The 20,392-nt window shown below is 40.1% G+C and overlaps 1 protein-coding gene across 5 annotated transcripts in view; it reads left to right on the top strand.

Moving 5' to 3' along the window:
• Nucleotides 1-20,392, top strand: part of PKN2 (protein kinase N2) — a 52,782-nt gene that overhangs the window by 19,545 nt on the left and 12,845 nt on the right. For 2 of the 5 annotated variants that reach the window (XM_081865784.1, XM_081865785.1), the window contains exons 2-14: nt 1,431-1,731; nt 7,371-7,522; nt 9,107-9,224; nt 10,940-11,085; nt 11,180-11,393; nt 13,346-13,531; nt 14,236-14,345; nt 17,451-17,594; nt 17,692-17,767; nt 18,078-18,249; nt 18,444-18,573; nt 19,836-19,993; nt 20,085-20,160. In XM_081865784.1, coding sequence (XP_081721910.1) covers nt 1,500-1,731; nt 7,371-7,522; nt 9,107-9,224; nt 10,940-11,085; nt 11,180-11,393; nt 13,346-13,531; nt 14,236-14,345; nt 17,451-17,594; nt 17,692-17,767; nt 18,078-18,249; nt 18,444-18,573; nt 19,836-19,993; nt 20,085-20,160 — 1,914 coding nt within the window. In that variant the 5' untranslated portion in view covers nt 1,431-1,499. Of the gene's footprint in view, nt 1-1,430; nt 1,732-7,370; nt 7,523-9,106; nt 9,225-9,328; nt 9,490-10,939; nt 11,086-11,179; nt 11,394-13,345; nt 13,532-14,235; nt 14,346-17,450; nt 17,595-17,691; nt 17,768-18,077; nt 18,250-18,443; nt 18,574-19,835; nt 19,994-20,084; nt 20,161-20,392 lie in introns of those variants that run through there. The other 3 variants (XM_081865786.1, XM_081865787.1, XM_081865788.1) reach the window with 2 other exon arrangements.

Genomic DNA, 20,392 nt, shown 5'->3' on the forward strand with positions numbered 1-20,392 from the left:
TAAGAAAAACATTTTTACTCTAACAAACATTTTTTTAATTTAGATTTTTTTCAAAATGATATAGAAGGCAGTTGCTGTGTAAGTAATTGACAAATTAAGAACATTTTTAAAATTCCACTATTGACTGGGCTCCTAAACATTTCATTGCCCCCACTCCCCTGCGCCCAAATCTTTGGAAATATGAGATCTCTTTTAACCCTCCTGTCGTGATGAAATGTGTATTACTAATTTATAATAGCCAGCATTCAGAATGTGACAAGCATTCAAAGATTGGATTGGCTACACCTCTCCAAATGAAATGTGCATCAACACTTTCCTAGTAATTGATGGAAGCAGTTGCTTTGTAGGTTCTGCAGTGTAAGACCTAGAATAGTACAAGATTGCATGTGATCATCTTTATCTAATTAGACTCTCGTATTTGCTAACAGTATGACTTTATATTTACTTAACTGGGATTTGGACTCTAGCTTTTTGTTTAATAGCTGATTGTGTATGTATGAAGTATTTCTACAGGAAAGCACTTATTAAATGCCTAGGTTCTGTGCATGTAGCATCTGAAAAGATTGCAGCATTAATCTAAGGACTTGTTTACACATTTAGTAATACTGGACTAACACCTCAGCACTTCTCAAACCTAATTTGTGCTCTGTGTTCAGAGAGCGGTTGAGGCAAGTTGAAAGAAGGAAGAAGTCTTTGGAAAAATAGGGGACTCTTTCTCATTTTCTGTCATCCTAGTGATAATGTGATTATGCCATTTCTGATATACATATATGGGGTGCCTGCAAAAAAAACCCACTTAATAGTTAAACATCTCAGGGTGGTGAAGGCATATGATTATATTATAGCATGGTGACTAAAATACCTTGTGGTTTTGATGGGATAACCAGAGACAAACCTCGTACATACCTGCCTCTGTATTCCAGATTCAATTCTGTGAAAATAATGTTTTTTAATCTTTGTTTCTTCATGGGACATATCTGCTAAATATGCATAAATACATCATTGTTACTTGGATTAATAATTGTCTAAATTCACCTTCGAAACAGTGAAATCTACAAGTATAAGGTGGCAATCTTGTGCGTACTTATCTGGGAGGATGTCTCTTTGAACTCAGTGAGACTTCTGAGAAACAGCTAGGATTGCTGTGTTAGACTATTAGTTTTCAAGCATATCTGAACAGAGTCTGAATGTTTTGCAAATCCAATGGAAATTAAATGAATTCTGTTAAAAATAGGCACATGAAAGGTGTTGTGAAACTTAAACCTGTTACTTTTAAGTGTTGTCAGTCAACATATAACACTGTCATTGCCCCTGTAAGTACATTTTCAAATAAGTGGTTAGTAAAAGGCCTCTTAAAATGAGTATTAGTTTTACAGAGTATTGTGGGCAAAGTCATTAATTAACTCTTGTGCTTTTTATTCTTTCTGCAGGGAGATGTGCGAAATATTCTTGTCTCTGAGAGCGTGAGCATTGGACAAAAAGTGGACTATTCAGACACGATGGTACAGCAGAAGTTGGATGAAGTAAAGGACCAAATAAAACGGGAAATAAGGAAGGAACTTAAAATCAAAGAAGGAGCAGAAAACCTCAGGAAGGTCACTACAGATAAAAAAAACCTGGCTTATGTAGACAATATTTTGAAAAAATCAAACAAGAAATTAGAAGAATTGCATCATAAATTACAGGAATTAAATGCTCATATTGTTGTAACAGAACCTGAAGATGTTACAGGTAAGTGAGTGGTTTTTTTTTTAATGGAGGTACTTAAAATCATCCTCAACATTTAACCTAGAAGAGTTAGCAGTTAATTTTGTGATGCCATCCTTCACATACTTTTGGTCTGCTTTTTAAATACTGAGAGTTATATCAGAATTCACAAAGTTCTACCTGCAGATACATGCGCGTAAAGAGCAGCCATCCCCACTTTCGTTTAACATAGGAAAGCAGCATTAGGAATCTCACTTAGTCCATTGCACATAATTCTATTGCTTCTGCATCTTATTCCTCTAAGATGTTGCATAGTAATATGGAAATGAAGTAATTTGTAACCGCAAATCATAGAAAATATGCTTCATGTGACACTGCTCAGACTGTGGAATTCCAGTGAAACATTAGGTGAAACAAGTAAGGAAAATTCCTCTTGTGCTAATTCCAGTTTTCGTCTACAGCTTAGTAGGTGAAAAGGAGTGCTTGGATTGAACTTCAGAGAGCCATTGTGGCGTAATGGTTAGAGTGTTGGACTAGGTCCTGGGAGAGCAGGGTTCGAATCCCCTCTCAGCCAAGACGCTCACTGGGTGACCTTGGGCCAGTTACCATCTCTTAGCCTATCCTGCTTCACAGGGTTGTTGTGAGAATGAAATGGGGAGAAGGAGAACCGTGTACACCACCTTGAGATCCGTGGAAGAGGTGGTATATAAATGTAATAAATAAATCTTTCACTCCCCAGCAATTTTTCATAGAAATGAAGTCTTAGTCTTGCATGTGTAGCCCTTTGGCTGCATAGAAAGAAAAATAAATCTTCTTAGTGGGCTGAAAGATGCTAAAGTTCAAACAAGCATATTATATTAAAAGTAAACTTTACAAAAAATCTGAGAAAATATATTACTGCTAAAGTAATACAGATAGCATCCTGCAACTTAATTTTCATAGGAAGATACTGCTCATGCTCCTACTAGTCACTCATTTTACAGGTGTTTTGAGCAAAATCAAGCAGAGATTAACTATGGGTCTAAGTACAGTGTTACTCAGGGACATAAAGTCTCAGTAAAGAACAATGTGTTTTTGCATAGACTGAAAGCTCAGCCTTGTAGTGTTCCTATTTTGTGCAGGTGCAGCAGGGAAAAAGGCGGGGTATAAATAAATTTCTTCTCCTCCTCCTCATCCTCATGGCCATGTTGGAGTTACAGTGGTGCCTCGCAAGACGAAAAGAATCCGTTCCGCGATTCTCTTCGTCTAGCGGTTTTTTCGTCTTGTGAAGCAAGCCCATTGACGGCTTAGCGGATTAGCGCTCTTAGCGGCTTTTATCGGCTTAGCGGATCAGCTGATAAGCGGCTTAGCAGCTTAGAAAGGGGGGGGGAGGAAAAAAACCCCGCAGGAACTCGCAAGACATTTTCGTCTTGCGAAGCAAGCCCATGGGGAAATTCGTTTTGCGAAGCGCCTCCAAAACGGAAAACCCTTTCGTCTAGCGGGTTTTCTTTATCCTCCCTGGTTCTCCATTGTACTTGAGCAGAGCAGGTAGTGATACCTAGGTCTGGCCCTTCCAGGCTTCTGGCTTGTACGTGCTCCCCATTTTTGTTCTAGGACCTGCAAGAAGCTCTGCTCTCTTGGGAGCGTGAAAAGGTATCCCCAGCGCAATGACAGTGAGGCTACTTGATGCTTCCTCAATCCCAGCAGCTGGGTTGTGAGCTGGGTGTTTTGGACATGGATGAGCTGGGTGTCCTGGGCATGGGACCTCTCCATTCCTCCTTGTGTCAGCAGAGATAAGAGGATGGCTTTCTGTTTCCCAGGCAACCAGGTCATCCCACTTCACCCCATCCACCTCTGCAGGCTCTGTTTCCTTTGTGTCAGAGCCAGCTCTTTGTTCACAACATAATGATCTAGGGACGGTTCTGCCATCACCTTTTAAGAATGCTGCTGCTTTCTTCGCGTACAAACACTGCATCAGCTAGTGACGGTTTGTATGTTTAGTTTGTGAACTCACAATCAACCCAGTGGCAGGTCTTGGGCCATTTGAGGGTTTTTTCTTGGTTGGTATGCATATGAAGTCTACTATCAAGTTTGCCATTCAGTAGACCTGGTTAGGATTGCAACCAAGTGTCCCTTTCAAGCCATACAGATTACTAAAATATATATCTTTATATTGGTAATTACTGAAGTCCATTGATAAGGACGTTAGGAAACTCTTGTTCTTTTGGAGTGTGCTAGAAGATGAGGAAATCTAAAAACCTGTTATATTTTGGTTTCTCAACTGTAACAATAACAATTTGAAAAACTAATGTTTTTATCATTTGCTAACTTTGTAGCACTCTGAATCATAGCATTAGGCTTCCGCCTTTAAATGAGCACTCCTGTTAGAGTGCTATAGAGAATGTAATATTTGCTGTAACTAATTCATTTTGTTAGTAAGCTTCTGAATATAATCCATATCGGAAATGCTTGTCAAAGCATATAGTCATGTTTGAAGAGTTTTACCTTGGTTACAATCCTGTCCTAATTTTCTAGGAACCTATTTCAGCAGCTATTTGAAGAGGAAGATTAGAGGAAGGATTGGCATTTAAGTCTCAGTCATGAGGTAGTTTGCTCAAAAGTGGCAGTGTTGAATCGGCCATTAGGTTCAACAAGTTTTCTGTGGAGATTGAAATTCAACAACATGAAATAAATGTTCTTTCCATGTTAGCATTGCCCAAGACTTTAGTCAGCTCTCTGTTTTATGTAAATTTGGATTATTCAGTTGGACAGAAAAAGTGCCTTTCATATATTGTAAGTGTATATTTCTGGAAAGAACAGTTGAATAACACAAAGTACAATAAATAGTGTGGTTGTAACCAGATATTTGACCATTATTTGTTGGAACCTATGTTGTTGTTGTTTAGTTCTATGTCCAATATCAAGCACATGCAGACATGTTTTCCAAGAAATATTTGTATTTCTTTCATGCTTCTGAGAATCAGTGGAGAAAATATAGCAGTAGCGTGCGTCTGAGAGAAAAAGGTGCTTCATTTTTTGTCACCTTCCTCATATTTTGTGTTTTATTTATCTCTCTGGATATTTGCTTGATGCGTGTCTGTGTACACGTGTATGCATACAGTGAGAAACGGAAAGGAATAACTGGAGAGAATATTGAAGAACAAAAAAATTTGGAAGGAATGGTAAAAGGAGATACAGTATAGCAAATGTGAGATCAAAACAACACAGGCTAGTGGATTGTATCTTAAGTCATACTCTGTATCTCATTGAAATAAATGGATGTATGTTAATGACTAAGTCCATTCATTTCAGTGGGACTTACAGACATCAATGTTTGGGAAATAGTTCTCTGTTTCACTCTGAATTTAAAGTGGTAAAGTTGAGGGAAAGTGAGCCAAGAGAATAATTTCAAAACACTTTTTCCCTGGCTACAGCATTCCTTCTATGTTGATAGTATCTCTAGATGTGTGAAAGTTTTTTCAAGGTGTTCCCTGTAGTGGACATAATGATGGACACAGTTTTTGTTGGAATGGGAAACTAGTTAATGTTCAGTAAATACATAATCAGTAAACATAAGATTAAGCAAATTGTCACTGGCACCAAAATTATTGTAAAGCAACTAGACAGTTTGTTGATGCAGTCCATGGATAGTTTTATAACTATAAAAGCCACAACTAGTTCTGCTTTTTGATTACTTTATAGTAATCTCTGTGGTAGTTAATACTAACCAAAAAAAATGTTTTTAAATTAGACATTCAGGCTCGCTTATGTCAACCATTCGTTCCTTTTCACCAACAGTCACTTAAACAATACAGGCACTACTTTTTTCCTTATGCTAGCTCTAGTGTTCTTGGCATAAGAAATGAATTACTTAAGCGTTAGGCACTGTAGCCTACAACAAATAGTAACTTGTGCTTACCCTTTGTATGTATGTAGAACATAAAGTATTAAAACAGACAGAGTATCTTCGAAGACAGAGGTCCTATGGCTAGGTCGGGATGGCATGGGGATGAGGGACCAACTCCCTTCTCTTGCAGGGGTCCAATTAGTGCCATTGCCTTCCGTTAAGAGTTTGGGTGTAATCCTTGACGCCTCCCTTTCCATGGAGGCGCAAGTTACAGCAACAGCCAAGGCGACATTTTTCCACCTTCGCCGCATCAAGCAGTTGGTCCCTTACCTTTCACGCCCCAACCTGGCCACAGTGATCCATGCGACGGTCATCACCAGGCTTGACTACTGTAATTTGCTCTACGCGGGGCTGCCCTTGAAGCTGTCCCAGAAACTCCAGCAGGTACAGAATGCTGCAGCGAGGCTCCTCACGGGGTCTCTGCCATGGGAGCATATTCACCCAGTGCTTTTCAAGTTGCACTGGCTCCCGGTGGAGTACAGGGTCAGATTTAAGGTGCTGCTTTTGACCTTTAAAGCCCTTCATGGCCTAGGACCCTCGTACCTACGGGACTGCCTCTCCTGGTATGCCCCCACGGAGAGCCTCAAGGTCCATAAATAAAAACACCCTAGTGGTCCCAGGCCCTAAGGAAGTTAGATTGGCTTCAACCAGAGCCAGGGCCTTTTCAACTCTGGCTGCGGCCTGGTGGAACGCTCTGCCTCATGAGACCAGGGCCCTGCAGGATCTGATTTCTTTCCGCAGGGCTTGTAAGACAGAGTTGTTCCGCCTGGCCTTTGGCTTGGAGCCAGTTTGATTCCCTCCCTCCCTCCCTCTCTTTCTTTTTTCTTTTCCTTCTCCTCCTGCGATGAGGCTACATTTTAATATTTTAATGTTCCATTATTTTAATGTTGTATTTTATTTTTGTTTTTAAGTTGTAATCATTCATCTTGGTTTTATTATTGCTTGTAAGCCGCTCTGAGCCCGGCCTTGGCTGGGGAGGGCGGGGTATAAATAAAAAATTATTATTATTATTATAAAGGAGATTAACTGAATCAACATCCTGTAAAGAGAGAGGGGGAGAGGATTGGATACACAAATAGAAAGGATATTTTTGTTAATGGAAGTGTTTTGGATTCAGCAGATGCTTCCATGGCTAGAAGTCTGGCAGCGCAGAGGGGAAGGGTAGTCATTATGCCAGTGGTTCTACAGTAGTGGTTCTACAGATTCCTGCAGCCCCCCAGAGTTCACGGGGATTTTTGATGGGAGAGTTCCATGAGCAGAATTCTGGAACTGAGCCATTATTTATTGCAGTTGACCTTATTCTCAGCTTTTACTGGGAATGCTTTTCGTTATATTTGAAATACATTGTGAAATATTATATTTGATAAGATCTCTTAGAATTATTATTTGTGAATGGTTTAATTTTGTCCAAGAACTGTTTTCTTAGATTATCAGTTCTCAGTTGGAGTGGAAAAGCTATATACCAGTCACCCAAGACAAGATAGGAAACATGATAGTCTGTGCCTCAGTGAGAAACCATCACCTCACTTTGACATGGATACTAGTTTGTGCAAAATACTTAAAAGTTACTACAATAGAAAGCATGGTAGATATCAGGTGTAATCTTGGGCAAAGATATAAAAGATTTCTTAGTAGAAGTACTGTATGCTTACTAAAATAATTTGGCTAACTGAAATAATTTTATATTAATCTTAATACTTTGACATTTTGCTATTTTAATCTAGCATAGATCCGTTTAGAATAATTGTTGTTTGGTTTGATTATATGTAATACACAGATTGCCCCAGAACTCCAGATACACCGAACAGTGACCCTCGTTTTCCAACCAACAACAGGCTGATGGCCTTAAAAAAACAGTTGGATATAGAATTGAAAGTAAAACAAGGTGCAGAGAATATGATCCACATGTATTCAAATGGTTCATCAAAGGTAAGACTTATGAAAAGCCAGTTAAATTTACCATCTTTCCAGTTTGCGTGCAAATGACTTTTTTTTTCAGTTGAGGAAGCCGCCCAGAGTGGCTGGGGAAACTCAGACAGATGGGCAGGGTAGAAATAATAAATTAATCATCATCATCATCATCATCATCATCATCATCATCATCTTGGGTAAACCAGACAGTGTTAAAGAAATGCATACTTCCATAAAGAGTGGTGTGGTCATTTAGAAGTAATTCATGTTTGATCCCAATAGGCTATCATACGTGCATCACATTATTTGAAAAACGAAAAAATGTTGGGGAGTTTGACACATTCTGAAAACCTGATATTATATCACTACCTGATACGGGTAGTGTGACAAAATGCCTTGTAGGAAAATCCATCATATGCTGCATTAAAACAAAGTTTCTAAATTCATTTTGTTTCCAAGCAAGGCAGGAATTTTTGTTCGCTGGTTGAGTACTGGCTTCTTTTGAGAAGATGTGCCAACTGAACATCTTCTCGGATTATGCTGTAGCTTTTTATTTTTAAAAAACAGCCTTCGCTCATCCCGTTCTTACACTTTGGAAGTGCTACATCTGTCCCAAGCCCAGGAACAGTGCTCATCAGCAACCCTAACTTGGAACCAGGATGTTGGCATGTGGCGAAAGAACAAAAGAAATGCAGATTACTATAAGTGATCTGAATGGATTGCAGAGACTGAGAGTTGGCAGTTTGAATTGCTTCCTGGTGGCTCCCTGACCTTTTTGAAACTCAGTTTGTAGCTTTCCAAGCACTGTTTCAGTTATACATGTTAAATTACGCTGTTAAATCTTACTACAGCACTTCTAACACGGAGGGAAGCTGTTTCTTCCAAGCTCCTTTCCATTACTTCAAATATTTAAAAGCCTTGTTTTCCCTTACAAGCTCTACCAGTATATGTGTGGATAGTTTTGTCATATATTTTATTTGAAGAAACATCTTGCACATTCTCTACTGGCAAACAAATGCAAATGACATTATGGTGCAAGTCCTTAACTTTGGGGATCAGTGACTGCCGATAACAATTTCAAGGGCTTGCAGAAATTCCAGTCATAAGTTTATACCGCCCACGTGACATTACAATCAGTACAGGAGCCCTTTGATGATAAGCAATGTGTTGCAGAGTACAGTAGCGCAACATTTTAGTTTTGCGAACTTTGAATTATTCCGTAGTACAGCAGTTCTACATGTTGAAAGCTTCCACTCAAGTCTCTTGGGTTTCTGGGATCTACTTTCCTATTAAAACTTTATTTTTAATACTCTGCCATCTTCTGCAAGGGTCTGTGATAGGTTAAAATATATAGCAGGAAGAAAGAAATTTAAAGAGGCAGTAATAGAGTATTTGATGCAAAGTTCTGACAAGTGGATAAAACATAAATTGAGGGGGAAATACAGTGGAGGAAGAAAACAGCAAAATGTATTACACAATAGTCGCAAAACTATGTGATTTCTGAATCGCCTTGAATTTGTCAAGAAAAGACAACGCAAGCTGCTGTTACTTGGATGTCCCTCCATAATTCATATTTTAAGAGCATCTTTATTTTCTTTTTAGGATAGAAAGCTTCTTGCAACAGCTCAACAGATGCTTCAGGACAGCAAGACAAAAATTGAAGTTATAAGGATGCAGATACTTCAGGCAGTCCAGACTAATGAATTGGCTTTTGATAATGGTGAAGCATTCAAGAGAAGAACGTTCTCTAAACTGTTGATAGAATCTTGGATAGGATCTTGCCTTCCCCCTCAACCCTGGGGAAAATTCTAAATCCCCATGGTTGGCAATCCAGCCCCACTTTGTGGGAACTTCTCTGGCTTGCCCAACTCTATCAAAAGTGGGTGTGGGATAGTGCATGCTGCTCTACATCTGTATTGTTTCATCTCTCCCCAGAAGAAGACCTGATCTATACAGGACTGTTGCCACATGGAAAGCCCCAAATTGTAAGCTTTCCACAAATGCCTAGTCACATTTTAAGTGCCCTTCCTGGATGTACTGGCTCATTCACATGTAAGGTTAGAAAGCTAGCCATCAATAGCCTGGCTGAGTGGTGCCTTTGGCCTGCTGTACAATGGGTCATTGCACATGGTAAATTAATTTAAAATGTGACCAGACATGCATGGTGCACCAGTAAAGGCTTTCTGCATGGCCCGTGTCCTTCATAAATCTTGTGTTAGCAGCTTGTAATGGAATATGGGCACCAGATTTCCCATCATCTGCAGCCAGACAGAATTGAAGACTCCCTCAGTGTGTGAATTGCTGGGAGAGTGGGTCTTGTATTTTTTCCATGAAGAAATGTAAATGAAAGGGCAGAGGATATAATTCAAAGAAGAAAAGGAGGATGGGTGGGTGGATAGATGCATGGGGAAATAGGAATCAAGAGAAATCCATGCTGGGCCACAGACAGAAGAGTGCTAAGGAGTACAGAGAGAAGTAGTGGAGAGATACCATGAGAGCGAGCAACTGTTGAGATAGTAAGCAAACCTATGGTGGTTGAGAAAGGTGATACCATGCATAGAAAATAGAAAGGGGGCTCATGGAATAGGCTGCAGAGCAAACCGAGTTGATTGTAACAATTTGAGTAAAATAGCAATGTAGCCCACTTAACAAAAATGTGAAAGACCCTCAGAGTGAAATGAGTTGTGCACTCCAGTTCAGTAGCACCAACAGAAATGTTGCAACTCCTGCCCTTTTTGCTGAGAAAATTGTGAGCGTGAGCTAAAGGTTTGAGAAGGAAATAAACTATAACAACTTACATGGCTGCATTAGCACATAACACTCAGCCATGGTTTTGCCTTACATTCACAGGCTGAAAAGAGGCTGACTGAAGTCTCAAGCTTGCATGCTCTCCTCTCTTCCAGTGTGGGCGGGAGAAGACCTTGCTAGTGTTTTGTTTCAGATTCCCCTAATCTTGGCTTGTCCTTGCGTGCAAGCTAGGGATTTTGAATTTATCACAAATTCTGGCCATTTTCAAAACAAGCCAATTTCAAAGCACGGTCTACGAAGCTGCATTGTTTAACCAACACCAGCCACGTGCAGATTTGGAGATAACCCAGCAAGGTGGATATTGTCTCAACAGCTTTCATGTTTAGTTGGAATCCCATGACACCATACAGCTACCCTAAAAATATGCTGCAGTGCTATCAGTTGTTGCATGCAAAAGGACCACTTGGTCTCAGGACCACAGGTATTCCTGAGGTCTTCACATTGGCAAATGATGTGTTTTTGAAAATTGTAACCTAAACTTAACATCTCACTTCTTTCACCAACTAGGCTAGGACTTTTAATTATTTCTGTGGTCAAAATGTTTAGCAGTTGTTTGTATTAAGATAACCATATTAAAAAGCTAGTTGAATGCATACTAAATATCTCTGTGTGTATTTTTACCTGCAGCAAAACCTGTTATAAGCCCCCTTGAGCTCCGAATGGAGGAACTGCGGCATCATTTTAGGATAGAATATGCAGTAGCAGAAGGGGCAAAAAATGTTATGAAGTTGCTCGGATCTGGAAAAGTTACTGACAGAAAAGCACTCTCAGAGGTAATTTTAACAGAGTAAATAAAATCTGAATTTAAACAGTTCTATTTCAACAATTTTCTTAGCAGTTTTCTTTTCTTATTTTTTCACAAACAAGGCTCAAGCAAGATTTAATGAATCAAGCCAGAAGTTGGACCTCTTAAAGTATTCACTAGAACAGAGACTTAATGAACTCCCTAAAAACCACCCCAAAAGCAGTATTATTATAGAAGAACTTTCACTTGTTTCGTCACCAACACTAAGTCCACGTCAAAGTATGATCTCTACACAGAATCAATATAGTACACTATCCAAGCCAGCCGCTTTAACAGGTTTGTGGTGTTCTTTTTTTCTGGAAATGTTTGTTATTGTTTCTGTTTGTGCTAATTGCATAATTGTGAGTATTTCAGTTGCTGACTAACCTCAAACTTCTGAGTAGTGGCTTGCATTTATGTTGGTTAAGAAGATTCTTGTGGTTGGTGCTTTTAAGAGGTGGGTCTTGCTATTCTAGCACAGCAAAACCCAAAGGATTTTTGTAATCGGAATTGGCAAACTAATTAATATTGGAGACTTTTGTGTCCAACTCTGTGTGCGCAGTGGTCTGCTGGCACAACGGGACTTCTCCTTTCTCCCTAGGAACCCCAAAACCTTCTCCTCTGGGACATATTTTGAGGGTATGGGGTGGGGCACAGGAGAGAGGGGGGAAGTTGTGTTGTCCAAGCAGAAGTATGTTGCATGAGACTTGTGGATTGCCAAGCATTGGATCCAACCCCTTGTCCCAACAACTGATCAGGCAAAAGATTTCAGCGCCCTACCCCCCAAGCCAATTCCTGGGACCCACAAAGTCCTACTATCCACTAGCAGAGTCTAACACAGAATTTAGAAGCCCTTGATATGATGCTTTTAATACCCCCAAATGCTTTGAGAACATCTGCTCCATTATTCCTCGCATTACGCTTTTAGGTGACGTGGGGGGTTGTGGGCTCTCACCGGTCAACCATCAGACATGGCAGTAGAGATGAAGTATGGTCATAATCACATGCAACTGAGTTGTGATGGAAATTAAGTTTTTCCTAAAGGGAGATTTCTACAAAGCATTAAGACTTTGCTAATAACGTGAAGAGAGAATTGCAAATAGCAGCAATGTATAAAAATGCATCTCCCATTTACTTGTGCTAATGGGTTTTCTAGATTAAAGTAATTAAATATAAGAAATTTAAGAGTTAGTATTCCACAAGAATAAACGTCTGCACAGGGGTTATGGAAGTTGAGACTATATAGTCCAACAGTTCCTCTAGACAGCCTGTGTGCGTGTCTGTAATTGCAGCACTTCATAAAGAAAATAAATTCCAAGATATTTCGTATGCTTAATGAAGATCTTAAATACATCCCTGCAGATTTTATTTGCTAACTTGAAGCAGGTGTTGAATAAAAACTCTGTTCCTAATATGTTGTTTACTAAATTATTTAATAAACAACCAAATTAGAAGCACGAGCACAGCTGTTAGCTTGTGTTTCCCAAAATGACTTTAGTTTTTAAACTGAACTTGTAGCAGAACTAGCTCGTTACATACGTAGTCCTGCGCACACAATCTGTCCCTTGCCAGATAAATTCACATTGAAAGTTCACATGTAAGTCAAAGTGGAAATGGTAAAAGTTGATTTGCATTTTTCTTAAAAAATTAATGTTCCTTTTTACTGTATTTGTGTTAAAAGTATGATGGGTGGCATGCAGCTAATTTTTACTCGGTGTAGGACTATTGAAATTAATGGGTTTAGCTTAATCTTGTTAATTTATTTCAGTTGGTCTACTCTGAGTAACACTCGGTTGACTATCCCCCAGTGTGTAAGGTAGCATTTCCCAAACTGTTGCCCTCTAGAAATTTTGGACTGCAATTCCCATCAACCCATTGGCCAAGGATTTATGGGAGTTATATCCAGCAACATCTAGAAGGCCTCACATTGAGAAAGGTGATATATGAAAACAAATGTATGTTTCGAAAGGCATGGATAGTGCTGTGAAACTTGTGAAGGTGTGCCAGGGAAACACTTGATCAGGGTACCCTGCCACCCATATATATGTATGCTTATTTTTCATAGACATTGTGTGAAGCAGCTCTTACACTGTGGCTAGCTAAGAAATAAGGTTTGTGCTTTTAGATCGTCTCCACAAGACTGAAAGTTTGTGAGTTACCTGTCCTGCTACCATTCATGAGCTATTTGTATTTGCTGAAGCTGGTGTTTTGCTAGGAATATGAGCCAAGGCAATCTGATCTCATTCTAGGTACTTTGGAAGTTAGGCTCATGGGCTGCCAAGATATTTTGGAGAATGTCCCCGGTCGATCAAAAGCCACATCCATTACTCTACCTGGATGGAGTCCAAGTGAAGCCAGATCATCTTTCATGAGCCGAACAAGCAAAAGTAAAAGTGGGAGTAGTCGGAACCTCCTGAAAACTGATGATTTGTCCAGTTCAGTACATTTTACCTTTGCTTTTATCTTCAGAAAACACTTTCATGAAGCCTTTTAGTAAGAGTAGATACATGCAAAATTGGGTTATTAGTAGTACTACTTAACAGGGGTATACTCAAGCACATCAGATCATTCCGGCTGAGATCTTGAACAAGTTTCCTGTTTCGGAATAGGACCGTGAATGCTAAAAAATATTAAGTAGGTTGAAAAGTACACTGGCTTGGGAATCCTGAGAACTTATTTCTCAGGGGTGCTGCCACGTAAGACATTGCTAAAGCATTCCAGAGCATAGCAGGAGCCCTGGTGCCAGCTTCCATCACCACTGCCAGGCACATTGGTGAGGAAGGATGGAGGGAGGCTGCAGCAGCAGCAGGGAATACCGTCACCAGTGTCAAGTCCTTTATCAGCGAAGGGTTGAACCCCACTCACAATGGATTGGGAAACTTCAACTGGTGGGAGTTTCAACTGGGAGAGTGTGTCAACATTCACCATTATTTAGCAAGGGTAAAAGAAGCAAAGACATTAAACATAAGACGTTTAAAATAATCGTAAACTTAACAGTAGCCATAGATTCTTGCAGCTCGTAATGTTTGTATTTGTTTTTCCATTCCAGACACATAACGAGTCTTTGCATGTTTTGCTTGTTTTACTTATTGAAAATCCTCTTAAAGTTCTAAGCTGAGTTTGTGTAATTTTCTTACAGACGAAATCTGTGCCGTTTTGAAGTTGGACAATACGGTGGTTGATCAAACTAGCTGGAAGCCTATTTCCAATCAGTCATGGGATCAGAAATTTACACTGGAGCTAGACCGAGTAAGGACCTCTTTATTGTGTTAACAGTGATTACCAACTTGGTAATTTTATGTTTATTTGTCTGTATATATACACAGAGAGGTCCTGGCTTGGATCTGAAGTTTTGTTTGTGGGGGATTTTTGCTACCCTGCTCCTTCTGCTGGTCCTTGAAAAGCCACTTCCAAGTTCTGGGGTATTACTTGAAACAGGATGTTATGAGGCACTGAAATCTGCAGCGAGGGGACTGGAGGAGTCAGCAAAAATTTGAGACGGCACTTGCATAAGCAGAAGTGCATCCCATTCTATAGGATTCTAATTCTCTGTATTTTGTAATAAATCCCCCACTATTGGTGATTTATGGCTCTTATCTATCAGTTTCTTGAGGATGAAGTTAAGAGCGATTGTAGACTTTAACGAGTGATAAACAATATTTCCTCCGGTTAGATAAATTATTTCAATAGACCTGAAAGTAGATACAGTCATACCTCGGGTTACGGACGGTTCAGGTTGTGTTTTTTCAGGTTACGGACCTGCCGAAACCAGGAAGTACCAGAATGGGTTACTTCTGGGTTTCAGGGGTTGCGCATGCGCAGAAGCCCCAAACCACAACCCGCGAGTGCGCAGATGCGCTGCTGCGGGTTGCGAACGTGCATCCCGCACGGGTCACGTTTGTGACCCAAGCGTCCACTGTAGACTGGAAAACAACAAAGCTCTAAGATCTAGCCAATAAAGGTTTATAATAGGTCAAACAATTATTCTTAAAATAACAACAACAACAACATTCTTCATTTGCTATTTTCACAGTCTGCCAGTTGCTTTAATGTGAGAGGGTGAAAGGAAACTGATATTTGGCCAATGAATAAAATTTCTTCCAAAATTAAATATATACCATATTCTTCCAGAATATTAATTTAAAAAATAAAGCTCATTAATTATATTAAAAAAATTAAATCAGTTGAACTGATTTTGAAGTTAATATCCCAACTAATTCTTTCTACGGGAAGGAGTTTTAAACTAAAATGTGCGGGGTTCAATTCTGGGCAACAGAAGTGTATTTTAAATTCCTTTGAAATCAGTGCAGTTTAAGCACTTGAACTGAAGGCTTGTTAATATTTTTTAACTTTCTGCAATGAATACGTGCCATGAAGGTGGTCTTGCGTGTTGGGGGTAAATTCACACATGCAGACTATTTGTTTCCTTAGGCAGAAACAATGCAAGTTAGTAAATGGAGATGGCTTGAAGCACTGTGATAACGGAAAATTATTCCATTTAATAGGATCCAATGATAGCAGGGGATTTTGTGGAGATTGGGAGAGCCCATTTATATTTGTGAATTGAAACAAAAGAATTACCTGTGTCTGATTCTCCTTCGTAGGTTGTTGTTGTTGTTGTCGTCAATAAACACTGACGGAAATGCCTAAAAATTTCTAAGCCGTGTACAGCTATTTAAAATAAAAGCCTACATGTACCCTTTCGCAAAAGGGAAAAGCATGGCTGGTGGATGGGGCCATGTTGGTCTTTAGCATGCTCTTGGGAGGCAAGAGGTGCAGTGTCCAGTAGCCCAAAGCTTCCCTTGAGCTTTGTGGTCCCAGAGCAATTGTCTTGTGGAGCCAAGTGCTCATTCTGGCAGGGAGGAGGGAATCTAGCTCCCTTCAGCTGTTCCTTCTCTGACTGATGGATGGGGACAGGCTCAACTCCCCCTCTGCATGCTGCTCTTCCTGGGAGGCAGGAGGTGCAACCACTCAGTGACCCTTGGTCCCCTGACCAACAGCAGAGGCCAGAGTGTTCTTCTCTTCAGCACTGTCATCCAGGCTATATATTGAAGTTGCAGGAGTTTCCTTTTATCCGCGCCTGTGACTGCCAGTAGTAAATCATTCCCTTTCAGCCCACCTAGTGCCACACTGAATTAAGCTACCTGTAGTGTTTGTTCTGCATGTATGGGTATTGTTTCAAGTGTTATGCAAGGCAAGAATTTCGCCTTGTAAAAATATATATTTTCACGGCTCGTCTTTCATAACATGGACTGCATTAGAATAAATGTTGTTGACTCTGTATGCGGGTGTTTTGATAGTAGCCATTTTAAATTGGAACACACTTTACAAAGGGCCTTGTAAAACCCTAGGTTCACCCTGAGCACTATTGCATTTGGTGGGGGGGGGCATGGTGCAGCAGTGGTAAAACACAAGTTCGGTTTCCAGTATCTTGAGGAGGGGCTCGGATCGATCCCTGCCTGAAACCCTGTAGGTCCACGGCCAGTCAAGTGTAGAGAAAACTGATTTGGACAGATTAATGGTCTGACATGGCGTCAGCAACCTAAGGCCCATGGACCACAAGCAGCCCATGGGGGTCGTTTAACCGGCCCATGGATCCCCACCGCCCGCTCGGTTGGCTCCCGTGTGCTGCACTAAACTGCCGCGGAGCACAGTGGGTACTGCCTTCCACGATGCTGGCCAGCTTCCTATTGGCTGCAGGAAGCTCCTGCAGCCAATGGGAAGCTGTGCACACCTCCTCTGTGCCAGAAGGAGTGCCTGAAATAGCGTTTGCATGAGCATACACTCTTGGGCCCACCGTGGCGTCTGCAGGACCGTGAACCAGCCCAAGCCACAAAAAACTTTGCCGACCCGTGGACTGACATGATATAAGGTAGTTTTCTGTGTTCCTATGGAATGCTTCTGGTCACTTGTTAATGCCCATTCTTTTATAGGCATGTCTTCCTGGCCAGTTCATATGAAGTAAGTGAAACATGTATACAGGGTCAGCAGTGTGCTTCCCCTCCCATGCCAGAGTCACCAGCTCCCATAGTGAGGTGGTGCTGGGGTGGGAATGTGTACACTATTCACTTGCATGGAATGTAGCACCTAATCTGGGTAGTGCAAGGATTTACACTTGTGCAGCGGAACTCCCCTTTCTTTTTCCCCCATGCCCCCGCTCACCCGCAATCTTTTCTGGGGTTTTGCCCAATCCTCCAGAGCAGATTTGGGAAGGAAATGGAGAGGGTTACAGGGGAAGTTCCGTTGCACAAGCATAAACATTTGCACTTATGGAGTGAGTGTATTGGATACAATCTTTAGAACTGTAGCAGCTGCACAAATTAACTTTGTCTCCTCCTCCTCAAATCCCTTCAGTCACGTGAATTAGAAATTTCTGTTTATTGGCGCGATTGGAGATCTCTCTGTGCGGTGAAGTTTCTGAGGTTAGAAGATTTCTTAGACAACCAGCGACATGGAATGTGTCTCTATCTTGAACCCCAGGGTACTCTATTTGCAGAGGTAAGTGCCAATGTTTTTTAAAGAAAATTATTAAAGGCTGTGAATGATTTCCAAGATTCATTGTTTTGTGATTTAACACATCTTGTCTGAATTGCAGGTTACATTTTTTAATCCAGTTATCGAAAGAAGACCAAAACTTCAAAGGCAAAAGAAAATTTTCTCCAAGCAGCAAGGTAACAGATTTCATCAAATCGGTGTTGTATCTTAATCTTAATACAGGCTTATATTCTCAAAAGTTAACTGAAAAGGATGCTGACGCTAAACGTCAGAATTTCGTGTAAAAATATTTGTTTAGAAATTGTAGATAGGGCTTTCAATAGTGAAATCTGTTTGTAAAAAAAAAAGCAGGAAAATGTGGAATATGTGACATGTTCAGTTTATTCATCACAAATAATAAACTAATGAATATGAATTCTCTTTTAATTATAGCTTTTGGTGATAAGTAAAAAGATTATTTGTGCTCTCTGTTTTCTTTAACCACAGGCAAAACGTTTCTCAGAGCTCCTCAAATGAATATTAATATTGCCACTTGGGGAAGGCTTGTGAGAAGAGCTATTCCTACAGTAAATCATACCGGCACCTTCAGCCCTCAAGCTGTGCCTGCCGCAGTTGCAGGAGGTGATGGGCACATTCCTGAATTAAGATCACCAACTAGGTAAGTGGCTGAGATGCTTAAGCAAGCTTATATGGCAAAACTCCTGTGATGTAGAAGGAAACACAAGCTTATTTACTCCTCTTGAATTTCCTTCTTCCGGTTTCAAAAAGAGAAAAGTATCAATTAGCATGAAGTATTTTTTAAATTTTCCTAAATTGTCGCCATGCTCACCAAGTGAATTGCTTTCTTTTAAGTGACTCCCCTGTAGCCAAACTGGTGTTTGAACTTGAACCCGAACCCCCACATACTCCTCCACGTGCGTCTTCTCTTGGAGAAATTAGCGAACCTTCGCCTGAGCCAAAGGCTCCACCTACACCCACTCAGGCAAGACTTCTAATATAGATTTAAAACAATAGCACAAATTGTTGTGTCTAGGTTTGTGAGAAATGTGACCTACAAATAGCACAGGTTGTATTCTTGATTTGTTGTTGTTTTAGCGACGCCTTTACTTTTTATTAATTGGTTGCTATGCAAAGCGTTCTGCAGCTGATCTTTCTGTGTGCAATTTTCTCAACCGAGTTGTGTAATAGCTTAAAGCGTTCTTATAATCAGGTCATGACCTCTCCTTTTAAATAACTGCTGAACTGCAAAAACTCATTTGCACCGTACTAGCATTTGAGGTAGTAGATACTTGACCAAAGAAGTATTTGAAGTTAGAACTTAACCAGAGAACTGTCAACAAGCATTTAATGATCAACAAGTCTCACAGGTTCTGAAAACCCTGCCAAACCAATAATCATTTGGTAAGACTTCTTAAAAGAAGCAGGGATGGACACTGACATGTTTCACTGACAAGGCCTCACTCCTTGTGTTTCTTCCCTCCCCCTAAAGATGGCATTCTAAACAGGGTTCCCCTAAGTCCCTGGCACATTGCTTGGGATTGTTCAAATACAGAAAGAAGTAGTCTTGTCTCCTAATAAAGAATCTTACAGTCCTTTTCAAGCACTTGAAGATCAATGTTGTGAGACTTTTGTGGGTGAGCGGAGAGTTTGCTTGGACCCTGGGTGAAAACCCGGAGGTTGAGTATCAAAAGGAAAATGAATGGATATTGATTTGTATATCTTAGCAACTTGGTGTTATTGTAACATTTTATATGTAACTGTGTGTTTTTGTAATATTTTGTTTAAGTTGTTTCTTCAGTTTTTTTGTATACCGCTTAGACATACTTGTAACATACTAAGCGGTATATAAATTAAACAATCAAAATGTGTTCTTAAACCAGGTTTAGAAATACCCAAATGCCAGGTTGCCTTTGGCTAGGAAGAATTGATTGCAGGTATACCAGTAATACATGGAAGAGGGTTTGTTTATTTTTCTTCAACTTCATTTATGTGGGAAACATGAATATGTGTAGGGTAGCTTGTATGACAGCATTCTTAAACCAGTTCTTAGACCGGGTTCCTCTGTGCTGTCTTTGCAAGTCCTATCACAAACAGTGCAAATAGATATAGTTTCTCGAGGGCTCTTTTAGAAGGCATTTGAATCAACCTTGAGATTCTGAATTCCAAAATTCTAAATTTAAGACCTACTGCTGTAACATTACTCTTCTCCAATTTCTAGCAACTTTTGTTTTTTTAAATCTTCAGATTTTTTTTCTTCTACACATTTCACAGGATGCAGAAACATTTGATTTTGAGAATGACAGAAATAATTTTGTCCCCAAACTTCAGCCGGAAATTATTTGCGAGACTCAAAATTCAAATTCTGATATAGAATATAATATACGAGAGCCCGAAGATAGAAGGTAAGTCCTCTTTTATGTTAACTTGATGTATAACTCTACCCAACACTGAGTAGAAATTGTCACTTACTTTTTAAAAATTGCTGTATTTCAGAATACAACAGAGATTTCAATTCAGTTTGCAAGACTTCCGGTGTTGTGCTGTACTGGGTAGAGGACACTTTGGAAAGGTATGTTTGACAGCTAAAATTACAATATTGTCTCTTTCCACATCTGGTTTTCCCCCTTCCTTCCTCTTAGCCCACTTCCCTTTGCAGCTGCATGTTGCATTTCACTATGTGCTCAGTAATATGCTTGTTGATTTATCACAGCTTTGAAGCTTTTTAAACGTATACACAACAGTTGCGAGTTTGGAACATAAAATGTAATTGAAAGCATGCAAATTGAGTATTATTTTGTGTT

This window comes from Podarcis erhardii (genome assembly GCF_964252035.2).
Source record: "Podarcis erhardii genome assembly, chromosome: 6".
Lineage (NCBI taxonomy): Eukaryota > Metazoa > Chordata > Lepidosauria > Squamata > Lacertidae > Podarcis > Podarcis erhardii.